Source organism: Hemitrygon akajei, chromosome 5 (assembly GCF_048418815.1).
Source record: "Hemitrygon akajei chromosome 5, sHemAka1.3, whole genome shotgun sequence".
Taxonomy (NCBI): Eukaryota; Metazoa; Chordata; class Chondrichthyes; order Myliobatiformes; family Dasyatidae; genus Hemitrygon; species Hemitrygon akajei.
Genome location: NC_133128.1, coordinates 42593061 through 42607266, shown reverse-complemented (window position 1 = coordinate 42607266; position 14206 = coordinate 42593061). Strand labels below are relative to the sequence as shown.

General features: G+C 41.0%; 1 protein-coding gene across 1 annotated transcript in view; it reads left to right on the top strand.

Moving 5' to 3' along the window:
- The window catches only part of LOC140727204 (potassium/sodium hyperpolarization-activated cyclic nucleotide-gated channel 2-like), a 58690-nt gene that overhangs the window by 30235 nt on the left and 14249 nt on the right, over nt 1-14206 (top strand). Inside the window, exons 5-6 of the mRNA XM_073044472.1 lie at nt 9149-9310; nt 12590-12683. Of these exons, the coding sequence (XP_072900573.1) occupies nt 9149-9310; nt 12590-12683 (256 nt within the window). The remainder of the gene's footprint in view (nt 1-9148; nt 9311-12589; nt 12684-14206) is intronic.

The window sequence follows — 14206 nt, the reverse complement described above, 5'->3', positions numbered from 1 at the left end:
TCATTAGTCTCCAAGTATCTTGAAACCTCATCCTTAATAGACTCCAAAACTTTCCCAACCACTGAAATTAGGCTAACTGGCCTACAATTTCTTTTGCCTACCTCCCTTCTTAAAAGAATGAAATGACATTTGCAATCTTCCAGTCCACCGAGACCATGCCAGAATCAAGTGATTCTTGAAAGATCATGACCAATGCATCTGTTATCTCTTCAGCAACCTCTCTCAGGACTCTGGGATGTAGTCTATCTGGTCCAGGTGACTTATCCACCTTAAGGCCAGATCAAAATTTGCCTAACAACAACACACACAAAATACTGGTAGAACACAGCAGGCTAGGCAGCATCTATAGGGAGAAGCGCTGTTGACATTTCGGGCCGAGACCCTTCGTCAGGACTAACCGAAAGGAAAGATAGTAAGAGATTTGAAAGTAGCGGGGGGAGGGGGAAATGCGAAATGATAGGAGAAGACCAGAGGGGGTGGGATGAAGCTAAGAGCTGGAAAGGTGATTGGCGAAAGTGATACAGAGCTGGAGAAGGGAAAGGATCATGGGACGGGAGGCCTCAGGAGAAAGAAAGGAGGGGGGGAGCACCAGAGGGAGATGGAGAACAGGCAAACAACTAAATATGTCAGGGATGGGGTAAGAAGGGGAGGAGGGGCATTAACGGAAGTTAGAGAAGTCAATGTTCATGCCATCAGGTTGGAGGCTACCCAGCCGGTATATAAGGTGTTGTTCCTCCAACCTGAGTTTGGATTCATTTTGACAATAGAGGAGGCCATGGATAGACATATCAGAATGGGAATGGGATGTGGAATCAAAATGTGTGGCCACTGGGAGATCCTGCTTTTTCTGGCGGACCGAGCGTAGGTGTTCAGACTGGTCTCCCAGTCTGCGTCGGGTCTCACCAATATATAAAAGGCCATACTGGGAGCACCGGACGCAGTATACCTCACCAGCCGACTCACAGGTGAAGTGTTGCCTCACCTGGAAGGACTGTCTGGGGCCCTGAATGGTGGTGAGGGAGGAAGTGTAAGGGCAGGTGTAGCACTTGTTCCGTTTACACGGATAAGTGCCAGGAGGGAGATCGGTGGGAAGGGATGGAGGGGACGCATGGACAAGGGAGTCGCGTAGGGAGCGATCCCTGTGAAAAGCAGAAAGGGGGGGAGGGAAAAATGTGTTTGGTAGTGGGATCCCGTTGGAGGTGGCGGAAGTTACGGAGAATTATATGTTGGACCTGGAGGCTGGTGGGGTGGTAGGTAAGGACAAGGGGGAACCCTATCCCGAGTGGGGTGGCGGGTGGATGGGGTGAGGGCAGATGTGCGGGAAATGGGAGAGATGCGTTTGAGAGCAGAGTTGATGGTGGACGAAGGGAAGCCCCTTTGTTTAAAAAAGGAAGACATCTCCTTCGTCCTGGAATGAAAAGCCTCATCCTGAGAGCAGATGCGGCGGAGATGGAGGAATTGTGAGAGGGGAATGCCTTTTTGCAAGAGACAGGGTGGGAAGAGGAATAGTCCAGGTAGCTGTGAGAGTCTCCACCAACCTGATGGCATGAACATTGACTTCTCTAACTTCTGTTAATGCCCCTCCTCCCCTTCTTACCCCATCCCTGACATATTTAGTTGTTTGCCTGTTCTCCATCTCCCTCTGGTGCTCCCCCCCACCTTTCTTTCTCCTGAGGCCTCTTGTCCCATGATCCTTTCCCTTCTCCAGTTCTATATTACTTTCGCCAATCACCTTTCCAGCTCTTAGCTTCATCCCACCCCCTCCGGTCTTCTCCTATCATTTCGCATTTCCCCCTCCCCCCACTACTTTCAGATCTCTTACTATCTTTCCTTTCGGTTAGTCCTGATGAAGGGTCTCGGCCCGAAACGTCAATAGCGCTTCTCCCTATAGATGCTGCCTAGCCTGCTGTGTTCTACCAGCATTTTGTGTGTGTTGTTGTTTGAATTTCCAGCATCTGCAGATTTCCTCGTGTTTGCTCAAAATTTGCCTTGTACTTTTTTTTTTGTAATAGCAATGGCACTCACTCCTGCTTGCTGACACTCACGGACCTCTGATACACTGCTAGTGTCTTCCACAGTGAAGACAGATGCAAAATACCCATTAAATCCGTCTGCCATTTCTTTGTCCCCCATTACTACCTCACCACCATCATTTTCCAGTGGACCAATTATCAGCTCTCACCTCCCTTTTACTCCTTATATAACTGAAAAAGAACTTTTGGTATCCTCCTTTATATTATCGGCTAGTTTGCCCTTTTTATTTCATCTTTTCCCTTATAGCTTTTTTAGTTCCCTTTTGTTGGGTTTTAAAAGCTTCCCAATTATCCAACTTCTCATTCGCTTTTGCCACCATATATGCCCTTTCCTTGGCTTTTATGCAGTCCTTAACTTCCCTTGTCAACCACAGTTGTCTGCCTCTGCCATTTGAGAACAACTTATTCTATGGGACATATCTATCCTGCACCTTGTGAACTATTCCCAGAAACTTCAGGCATCTCTGCTCTGTCATCATCCCTGCCAGTATCCTCCTCCAAGCCACCTGGGCAAGCTCCTCTCTCATGTCTCTGTAATTCCCTTTATTCTGTTGTGATACTGATACATGTGACTTAAGCTTCTCTCTCAGTTTGCAGTATGAATTCAATCATATTATGATCACTGCCTCCCAAGGGTTCCTTTACATTAAGCTCCCTCATAAGATCTGGTTTATTACACGACACACAATCTAAGATGGCCTTTCCCCGAGCTCAAGCACAAGCTACTCTAAAAAGCCACCTCGTAGGCATTCAACAAATTCCCTCTCTTGTGATCTGATGCCAATGTGATTTTCCCAATCCCTTTGCAAACTGAAGTCCCCCATTACAATTCCCAGCTCCCTTTGCAATCTCAACCCCACATCTTGGCTACTATTTGTAAGTGTATATATGATTCCCATAATGTTTTTTTACACTCGCAGTTTCTCAACTCCACCCACAAAGATTCAACATTTGCTGACCCTATGCCACCTCTTTCTAAAGATGTTATTCCATCTCCTACTGACAGAGCTGCACCACCACCTATGCCTTCCTGCCTGTCCTTTTGTATATATGTCATATACTGACTCAGCATTTAGATACTAGTTGGCACCTGCAGTATTGCATGTGGTGAATTAGCTCAGCTATGGTATACCTGGACCAGCAAGTGGCTACAATTATTTGAATGTTGGGTCCAATTTATCAGCTCTCAAAGATAAATTTGAAGCAGAAACTGACTGTTATGTTAACTGTATATGATACAAGGTCAAGTGGAGAAAGAAGAAGGGTTAAAGAGTGGTTGAATTGTTGAAAAAAACACATACTTGATTCTTATTTTCAGCAAATATTTGAACTTTTTTTTCTTGTGATTAAACCTTTTGGAAAATTCATGTCTTATTATTTTGTTCTCATGATATTTTGTACACTTGCTACCCTTTTGGGACCCCTTTTTTAACTGCGAAGACTTCTCCATTTAGGGAACCTGAGAAGAGAAATAGGAATAGTAGTGTGAGATTCTCATGTTTTTAACCCACAGTTCTTTCAGAAGTTAGAAAAGAGGCACAAAACTTATTGCTTCATGATAATTTTATTAAGTGTTGATAGAACGAGAATTGAAAATGGACAGTGATACAAGTTTACTAATTGAAGAGAGAATCAGAAGAAAGATTAAAACAAAAGATGGAGCAGCTCTTTTTATATTGCATGCTGTGGATAAGGAAAATTCTATTCAAATTTTCAGATAAAATTCAACCAATGAGAAATCCCTTATTCAAGCACCAGAGGAGCCTCCAGAACGTTCCAGATTCATACCAGTGTAACCACTAGGGGTCACACTGACCAACTGCATATACATACTATGCCTACTAAGAAGCATACTAAGCAGTTACATGTACAGTTCATTAAAAAATATAAGCCCCCACAACTAATTTCACATTCTCCTGTCTCTTTTTCTAATTTTAAAATATATTGAAGTGGATTTTTGAGCTAATCTACAAAACATCGTGTATCGTGTCAAATCATTAAAAAGTTCCAAAACCTTTTAACAATTTACTAAAAATTAAATACCAAAATTTTGAGGCTGAAAGAAGTATTCATCCCCTTTGTAATTACTACGCTACCTTTCCTCAGGTTCAATACCATATATTACCTAACCAATTCACCCAATTTGTTGATGTAGAAAATTGGAGGATCACTTGTTTTCAATGTGGTCATAAGAATAAATACTGCTTCCCTCTGTAAGATCCAACAATATGGTAGATTTTCAACAGACCAAACCAAAATGAAGACAAAAGAACATTCAAGACAAGCCAAGGAAATGATAACAGAGAAATACAAATCTGGGGAAGGGTACAAGACCACCTCGGAATTCAGTGCAGTCCATTGTGAAAAAGTGGGGAAAAAGATGAAACCACAGCCACACAACCTAGGTCAGGACTACCCTCTAAACTTAGTTGCCAGAGAAGAATGGCACTTGTAAGAGAGGCTGCTGTGTTATATACACTCACTCTGAGTGTGCTGCAAAAGTCAGTGGCTGCAACTGGAGATGAAGTTCATGGTCCCACAGTCTCAAAAGCCTTGCACAGAAAGGGTATTTATGGAAGCGTGGTAATGAAGAAGTCCTGGCTAAAAGAAAATGTATCCTTTCCCCATACTTAGAAGATACTGTAAAATATGAAAGAAGGTTTTGTGGTTGGATGAGACTGAAGTGGAACATTAAGTGGTACTTATGGTGTAAATTTAATACTGTGCCTCAGCCTGGTAACACCATCCCTACTGTAAAGTATGGTGGAGGTAGCATCATGCTATAGGGATGCTTTTCAGCAGCAGAGACTGGAAATCTGGTCAGGATTGATGGGAAGATGAATGCTGCTAAATACAGAGAGATCCTGGATAAAACTCCACTATCCTCTGCAAGAAAGCTTAAACTGGGAACGAAGTTCATCTTTCAGCAGAACAATGACCCAAAGCACGCTGCCAGAACAACCATGGAGTGGCTTCAAATAAAGAAAATTGATGTCTTTTAGTGACCCAGTCAGAGTCTTGACCTTAATCCGATTGAACATCTCTGGCAAAACCTCAAGAATACTGTACTGTCCAATGCCACTCCCCAAATAACCTGGCACAGCTTGAGCAATTTTACAAAGAGTAACAGGCAAATACTGCTTCATCACATTGTGGAAAGCTAATATTGACTTATCCAAAAAGACTATAGGCTGGAATAGTTGCAAGAGGTAGTTCAACTAAGTACTAAGCAAATGGGCAGGGGCTGAAAACTTTTGAACTGCTTACATTTCAGTTTTTGAATTTTTAGTTTCACATGTTTCACAATTTTCTCTGATTTTGGGCTCTACTGTGCAAAAAGGAGCATGTAATTCACAAATAAAAATTCAGAATTAAGTTGATCAAAATCCTTTGTTGTTTACCAGATGAAGATGACACCAGTATACAATATGACCAAGGGTGAGAACCTCTATATCAGCCATTCTCAACGGGGGCCACCGACTGAAAACCGTGAGAAGGGGAGTACCAAGTGTTTATGGGGGCCCTGGTAACTGAACTGATGAAATAGCCAAGCAGCAACCTTATAACCGCACGTTGTCAGTTCAGTCAGTTTCAAAAAGATTTTTGGATCAAGAGTGATCTGCCAAATAAATTTACAACACTGTGGGGGAAAAAGCCCAGAGAGTTTTTAATTCCCTTTCCCTCAACATACTTGGTTGAGAGTGGATTCTGCAGGGTAGTTTCCTTGACAAAATCCAGGAACAGAATTGATATCACAACAAGAGGTGACCTCCAACTGTCATTGTCTAATTTGGAGCCCAATATCATGAAACTTGCAGAAAAGCACCAAGCTCAAGGATCGCATTAACTGATAGATGTTTAATTTCATAGTCTTTTTTTAAAGTTTTGTACAGTATGTTGGAATGTTCAAATTTTCTTGATGCTCAATAATAAATGATTTTCTGTCTATCTGTTTGTGTTGTTTGAAAGGGGGGCTCTGGAACCTGAGAAGAGCTCCTAAGGGGGCCATGGCCAAAAAACGGTTGAGAATCTCCGCTCAATTTGGGCTAATTGAGTGATTTGGCATTTTGCTGTCCTAGAGAGTTTTCAGTGAGGCCTCGAGCAAAATTTGCAGCATCCAGGCCAAGAAACCTGGAGATGGGGTGTGAGCCTATGTTTGACTCCATTTCTCACTGATCTCATTGATTATAGTGCAGATGGAGATTGAAATCATTCAGACGAGCACGGAAGACAAGTGGGTGTTCAGTACCATCTACCACCCTCTCGCTCGCTGCTGCCAGAGGAAGGTGTCTCTCTCACTGTTCCTGAAGGAAGTCCCCTGTGTTCAGATGGTTTCTCTCTCCCTCGATGCCGTCGAAGGATGGTGCACGATTTATGGGCCTTGGGAGGGGTTTGATCGATGCGGTTTGTGGGTTGCACTCTGTAGTTCACGTTTAAGGTTCTGGCTTATGGTTTCTGGTTCTGGTCACTCCTTTATTTCATTATTATTTTGGGCTGATCTGAATATGCCTGAACTTGTACGATTTGTGTTTTATATTCTTTATTTTTTGCTCTTTTTTCATTGCTATTTGCATGATTTGTGCTTTTTTTGCACATGGGTGGGGGGGGGGAGGTCGAGGTTGATATTTTTCTTTGAACAGGTTCCAGGGTTTTCTTTGTTTTGTGGCTGCCTGTGGGGAAAACAAACATCAGGGTTATATACCCCTTAATACTTTGATCATAAATGTACTTTGAATCTTTGTAATACTCATTTATCTGAACAAAGGGTTGGGGGTTGAATACTTTACAAGACACTGTACATAAAATACATTGATTGTTAAGCTGCAAAGAAAGCAACAATTAAACAGTCTAAAAACAAACTGATCCAACAGATGATTTGGGGAATACATCTCAATAGGTATGCAAACTGGCAAGAGTTTAACCAGAGTTGCACCATATGCAACACATAGGTTGAATGTCCTACAGGAGTTCAACAACTCTGTAAGAACCTTATATCAGTTACTATATTGATCATTGTTATGTGTAAAAAGTGGCTATACGTACAAGAAAAAATGTAAGTACTTTTCAGATATTTTGTGAAATCAGTGAAATTCAGGTCTGAGTGTGGTTAAGAGAAATTGTGACTTACTCCAAAACATTTAGGATGAGAAATTTGACTTTTACTTCTTAGAGAATTGTGTGTTGGCGCGTGGCCAAGTGGTTAAAGCGTTGGTCTAGTGATCTGAAGGTCGCTGGTTCGAGCCTCAGCTAAGGCAGTGTGTTGTGTCTTTGAGCAAACCACACATTGCTCTGCGACAACACCGGCGTCAAGCTGTATCAGCCCTTGCCCTTCCCTTGGTGGTGTGGAGAGGGGAGACTTGTAGCGTGGGCAACTGCTGGTCTCCCATACAACCCTGCCCAGGCCTGTGCCCTGGAAACTTTCCAAGGCGCAAAGCCATGGTCTCTTGAGACTAACGGATGCCTAAAAAAAACAAACTTAGAGAATTGGCTGATGAACCTTTTGGACATTTTTCCAGAGATAAATATTCCAGGGGATAGATGAATGTAGGTCAGTTGATGTTGTTTATATGGACTTTAGTAAGATCTCTAACAAGGCCCTGCATGGCAAGCTGATCTGGAAGATTATGTTATTGGGAGTACAAATTCACTGAAAGCAGCTGCACAAGTAGATGGGTGGTGAAGCATGCTAGCCTTCATTCAGAGCATCGAGTTTAAATACAACTATACTGTTGTATTTAAGTCATTGGTGAAAACACAATTGGGAGTATTGTGCACAATTTGGTCACCCTGTTATAGGAAAAACATTGTCAACCTGGACCACATGCAGAAGAGATTTATGAGGGTACTGCCTGGATTAGAGGGCCTGAGTTATAAGGACAGGTTGGGCATGCTGGATCTTTATTATTTGGAGTGTAGGAGAATGAGAGATGACCTCATAGAAAGAAGTTTATAAAATCATAGGGGATGGGATAGAGTGGATGGTCATGGTCCTTTCTCCAGGGTTGGAGAAACCAGAACTGGAGGGCACAGATAAAAAAGGAGAGATTTAGGGGGAACCTAAGGCATATCTTCTTTACACCGAGGCAGAGCAGGTGTAAAGGTTCCAAAACTCCTTAATATTTGAAGTTGATGCTGAATGCAGAATGATTTTAATTTAAGTTTCACATACTTCTAACATTTCAAAAAGATGTTGCCTAGAAATTGGTGACTGTTTCAAAATGGACTGGCTCCAAATATTGTGTGTTACTGAAGAGGTTTTGTGCAATAAGGTAATTTCTTTGTTCACTTTATGTCAGCAGATATATAGTTGGCATTGGGGAAATTGTGGGAGAGGGGAATAAGAGCTAAATAAGCAATTATCTTAAAGGAAACCTACCTGGGTTGCCTTCAAAAGACTGCTGGGCTGACAGCTGACTAGGGGCATGGCAGTCCAATAGCCAATTCAGTTTGAGATATGACCAGCCTGCTGTCAGAATTATTTTATATGCACTTGTTATGGGTATAGAGATTGTGTACTGATATAAAGGTTCTCCTTATGGTTCTAGAAAATTCCCATGGAAAGGAGTGCTTTCCTTTAACAGAAGCTTAACAGTATTTTTATGGACAGCAGTGCACTGACGTTTTGACTGGTGATTGCAAATTCCTTGCCGTGGCTTTTTTCTTCAACTGAAATTTGACCTTTGTTGTTTCTTTGCTTGGGTTGGGTGATCATAAGGAAAAATTGGATTCAATTTAAATGCAGAGTATATTATTCAATATGTGACTGACTAGCAATCCGAGGCACTGGCTGCACATATCCAGGCTCCTCTGTGTGTTAGGACACAAGGGTGAATGGTTGATTGGTACAAAAATAAAGGTTCTCACAGGAAGGCATTTGATAGAGTAAATGAAATTAGAAAGTCATGACAAAGGCAAATTCAGTGGCCGCTATACAATATCTATGTGCCATCAGACCAAAATAATATAAATTTAGATTGATATTAATTAAAATGCAGGATGTGTCTTTAAAAATAAAGACACATTATTCTTACTTATTGAAACTTTTCCAGAAAATTGAAACTTTTACTGTAGACCTTTCCTGATTTTCTCAAAAGATGTGTTTCTCTTTCCTTTAGGCAACAGACCTAAATCTGGAACCTATACAGTTGCTTCTACGTACTTTGTCTGTTTGCTTTATAATCCTATTAGTGTGTCATTGGAATGGGTGTCTTCAGTTTTTTATTCCTATGATGCAAGGATTTCCTAACAATAGCTGGGTGGTAAAAGCAAATCTCACAGTGAGTAATATTTTTATTTTCTAAGTTGAGAGTTAATAATTAGAAAACATATTTCAGAAATTAAGAGTTGGAAAATGTTTGTCTGGCAAATTATACCTTAAAATTGTAATAACTTTTATCGTTATTTTTCCATACATTTCTCATTTAAATGAAGTTCTGCACAGGTTAGAACATAAATAGGAGCAGGAGTGGGCCATCTGGCTCATCGAGCCTGCTCCATCATTCAATAAAATCATGGCTGATCTGGCTGTGAACTCAGCTCCACCTACCAGCCTTTTCCCCAGAACCCTCAAGTCCCCTGCTTTGGAAAAATCTATCTGTGTCTTAAATATATTTATTGAAATAGTGTCTCCTACTTCCTTGGGTAGATAATTCTACAGATTCTCTCCTTTCTGGAAAAAGCAATCTCTCCTAAATGTAGACTCCCAAATCTTGAAGTTATGTTGCCTAGTTCTAGTCTTGCTTACCAGTGGAAATAACTTTACTTCTTCTGTCTTTTCTTTCCCTTTCATAATGTTATATGTTTCTATAAGATCCACTGTCATTCTTCTGAATTCCAGTAAGTATAATCCCAGGTGAGTCAATGTCTCTTCATAGGTTAACCCCCTCATCTGCGGAAACTACCTCTTCCTCTGCACCACATCCAAAGTCAGTATGTATTTGTCCAAGTAAGGAGATTAAAACTGTGATCAGTCCTCCTGGTGCCACCTTACTAGGACCCTGTACTGTTGCAACATAACCCTCCTGCTCTGAAATTCAATCCCTCTAGCAATGAAGGCCATCATTCCATTTGCCTCTTTGATAACCTGCTGTGATTCATACACAAGCACACCAGATCCCTCTGCATAACAGTGTGCTGCAATCTTTCACCATTTAAATAATAATCTGATCTTTTATTTTTCCTTCCAAAGTGGTTTTTACTCCATCTGCTTGACCCTTGCCCACTCACATAATCTATCTATATCTTTCTTCAGTCTCTCCTCATTCTCTGCACAATCTCTTTTTCCATTCAATTTTGTGTGATCTGCAATCTTAGATATATTACACCCAGCCCCATCTTCCAAATGGTTAATGGAAGATTAACATTTGTGGGCCCAACACTGACCCCCGTGGCACTCTGCTGACCACTGACAGCCAGCCAGAGAAACAACAATTTATGCCAGCTCTCTGGCTTCTATTAGCTAACTTTGAGCTAGATTGAAACTTTGGGCTGGACTGAAGCAGCAGGGCCTAGGCCCATGAGCGAAAAATGAACCGAACTTTCACTGATTTAACTGTTGAGCCAGATTAAAATGATTAAGGCATCACGTCAAAGAATGGAGGAAGAACTGGTATTCAGTGCACTACTCCATGTCAGTAAAGATCCCCCACCTTAGCCCATCCCATATACCTGCGCCTGACCCATCTCACTATCACCATTGGGTGTGAGGTGCAGGAGTCTTGACCAGGTGCACTCACCTCAGCATTGGACTGGCTCCATGGCTGTGGACTTACTTTCAGGGACTCTGATTCATGTTCTGTGTATTATTTGTTTACTTGTTATTGTTTGCATGACTTGTTCTTCTTTTACATATTGGTGCTTGTTGCAAGGGGTTTTCTCATGGGTTCGATTGTGTTTCTTTGTTTTGTGGTTGTCTGCAAGAAGATGAATTTCAAGATTGTATATGTATACATGCTTTGATAATAAATGTACTCTGAATTTTGAAGTCTTTTAAGCAACACCTTATTCAAAAGCCTCCTGGAAATCCAAGTTACAGTATCTACCTGTTCTCCTATGTCCACTGTGCTCATTATATCCTCAAAAAGCTCGAGTAAATTTGTGATATGGATCTGCCCTTCATAAATCCATGTGCCTGATGGAATGTTTAGATTTAATGAAAGATTTAGAGAAAGGAACATGGTTCTACTTTCTTTTCTATTTACAGACTTGACTTACAGCTTAGTTCTTTTGTAATTACACAAGCATGTGAGAATTAAATTCTCTGTTTTCTTCTTGCATCTAAATCTGACACCTATATCAATAGATGAAGTCTATTGCTCTTGCATTTCTTCCCTTGTCCTTATCTTCATCTCATAGCTCTTTGCTCTCACCTTAAGCCTGACTGATAGTCTCAGCAAGTTCCAGTCTTTGCTAAGGCAGAATAACAACATGAAGATTTATAGGGTTCATTGTGAAATACCATTTATTTTACAGAAAAGGTTTGAGCCTGGTACTCTTTAGAATATCCTGCTGTCACAATTTGACATTGTATACTGCACAGCCTTGTTCTTAGATGCTTTTCTAGTGCTTTACAGGTAATTGCTAGTCATATTTGATACCAAACAAGTTATATGCTTTGACAGATTAATGTCTATATACTGTTTGTTATAATTGTTATCTACTTAATGTCAATTATAAATATTGAATTGCTGGTTTAATTTCTAAGTTCTGATTATTTATGTCTATTGCATATAATCAGCAGCCTTGAAGCAAACCTTTGTATACATGTTCATGATTCAACTTTCCTATTAATTGTTCTTTCAGATCTAACACCATTTCCTTCTCCTCATGGTTACATTGTATATGTCATTATTTTTATACAGTAATGAGCTTTACATCTAGTAATCATCAAATAACTTTTGAAAATCTTATTATCTTTTTTGATATGCTCATATCTCTTCAAAGAATTCTACAAAGTTAATCAAACATATCCTTCCTTTTAAGAATTCACATTAAATTGCATAGACTAATTTATGTTACTTCATTTTCATACCTTTTTTATATTGGAGGAGCAGATACAAGTAGTTTAGGATTATTCTATCCCAGACAGGATTTCAAATATTAAAATACTGAAACTCATGGTCATGGAGTAAACCAGAGACCTAGATTAATAATCTAGAGGACATAATCACATCTCATTATGTCAGTTTTTATGAATGTCAGTTGGAAATTCTGATTTCAGTTTAAAAATCTTACATTTATTTAACATTTCTTGAATTTTGACTTTTCAGTTTTTGAATATCTGCAACACTGAGAAACATTCATAAATATCATAAATAGTCGAGAGTTTGATGGTTGTCAAAGTTCTTTTTGGCTCATTCATGAACAGGAGTTGTTTTACATTTCTTCTCCTACGTGTGCAGGCTTCATTCCCTAGGATATGTGTGGCTTTAGTTACTAGGTTGACAAAGGTAGATTTGCAGAAGCTAAACTCATACTTCTTGCATAATTCAGCAGCAAGAATGGATATTAGGAAATTCTGAACATTTCTGTACAAAGGATTCTGTTTTATTTTACAGAGAGCATGGTGGGCTGATCAGTATGCAGCTGGAGTGCTTCGTGCGATCTCTCACACACTAGGCAACAGTTATGGTGCAGGAGGTTTACCTACAGGTATTAGAATTGATGAACAATCAGATATAATTTCATAACAGCTCAAGCTCAAGCTCTAATGGAGAGTTTTCTGGGGGAAGGTTGATTAATGTACACAGTTCATAAACCAATATTGGAAAGCATCAAGTTGGATAAGTCACCAGGACCGGATGAGATGTACCCCAGGCTACTGTGGGAGGTGAGGGAGGAGATTGCTGAGCCTCTGGCGATGATCTTTGCATCATCAATGGGAACGGGAGAGGTTCTGGAGGATTGGAAGGTTGCAGATGTTGTTCCTTTATTCAAGAAAGGGAGTAGAGATAGCCCAAGAAATTATACACCTGTGAGTCTTACCTTAGTGGGTGGTAAGTTGATGGAGAAGATCCTGAGAGGCAGGATTTATGAACATTTGGAGAGGTAAAATATGATGAGGAATAGTCAGCATGGCTTTGTCAAGGGCAGGTCGAGCCTTATGTGCCTGATTGAGTTTTTTGAGGATGTGACTAAACACATTGATGAAGGAAGAGCAGTAGCTGTGGTGCATATGGCTTTCAGTAAGGTATTTGATAAGGTACCCCATGCAAGGCTTATTGAGAAAGTAAGGAGGCAAGGGATCCAAGGGGACATTGCTTTGTGGATCCAGAACTGGCTTGCCCACAGAAGGCAAAGAGTGATTGTAGACGGGTCATATTCTGCATGGATGTTTGTCACCAGTGGAGTGCCACAGGGATGTGTTCTGGGATCCTTACTTTTCATGATTTTTATAAATGACCTGGATGAGGAAGTGGAGGGATGGGTTAGTAAGTTTGCTGATGACACAAAGGTTGGAGGCATTGTGGATAGTGTGGAGGGCTGTCAGAGGTTACAGCGGGACATTGATAGGATGCAAAACTGGGCTGAGAAATGGCAGATAGAGTTCAACCTAGATAAGTGTGAAGTGGTTTATTTTGGTAGGTCAAATATGATGGCAGAATATAGTATTAGTGGTAAGACTCTTGGCAGTGTGGAGGATCAGAGGGATCTTGGGGTCCGAGTCCATAGGATGCTCAAAGCAGCTGTGCAGATTGACTCTGTGGTTAAGAAGGCGTATGGTGTATTGGCCTTCATCAATTGTGGAATTGAATTTAAGAGCCGTGAGGTAGTGTTGCAGCTATATAGGACCCTGATCAGACCCCACTTGGAGTACTGTGCTCAGTTCTGGTTGCCTCACTACAGGAAAGATGTGGAAACTGTAGAAGGGATGCAGAGGAGATCTGCAAGGATGTTGCCTGGATTGGGGAGCTTGCCTTATGAGAATAGGTTGAGTGAACTCGGCCTTTTCTCCTTGGAGTGATGGAGGATGAGAGGTGACCTGATAGAGGTGTATAAGGTGATGAGAGGCATTGATCGTGTGGATAGTCAGAGGCTTTTTCCCAGGGCTGAAATGGTTGCCACAAGAGGACACAGGTTTAAGGTGCTGGGGATTAGGTACAGAGGAGATGTCAGAGGTAAGTTTTTTACTCAGAGTGGTGAGTGCGTGGAATGGGCTGCCAGCAACGGTGGTG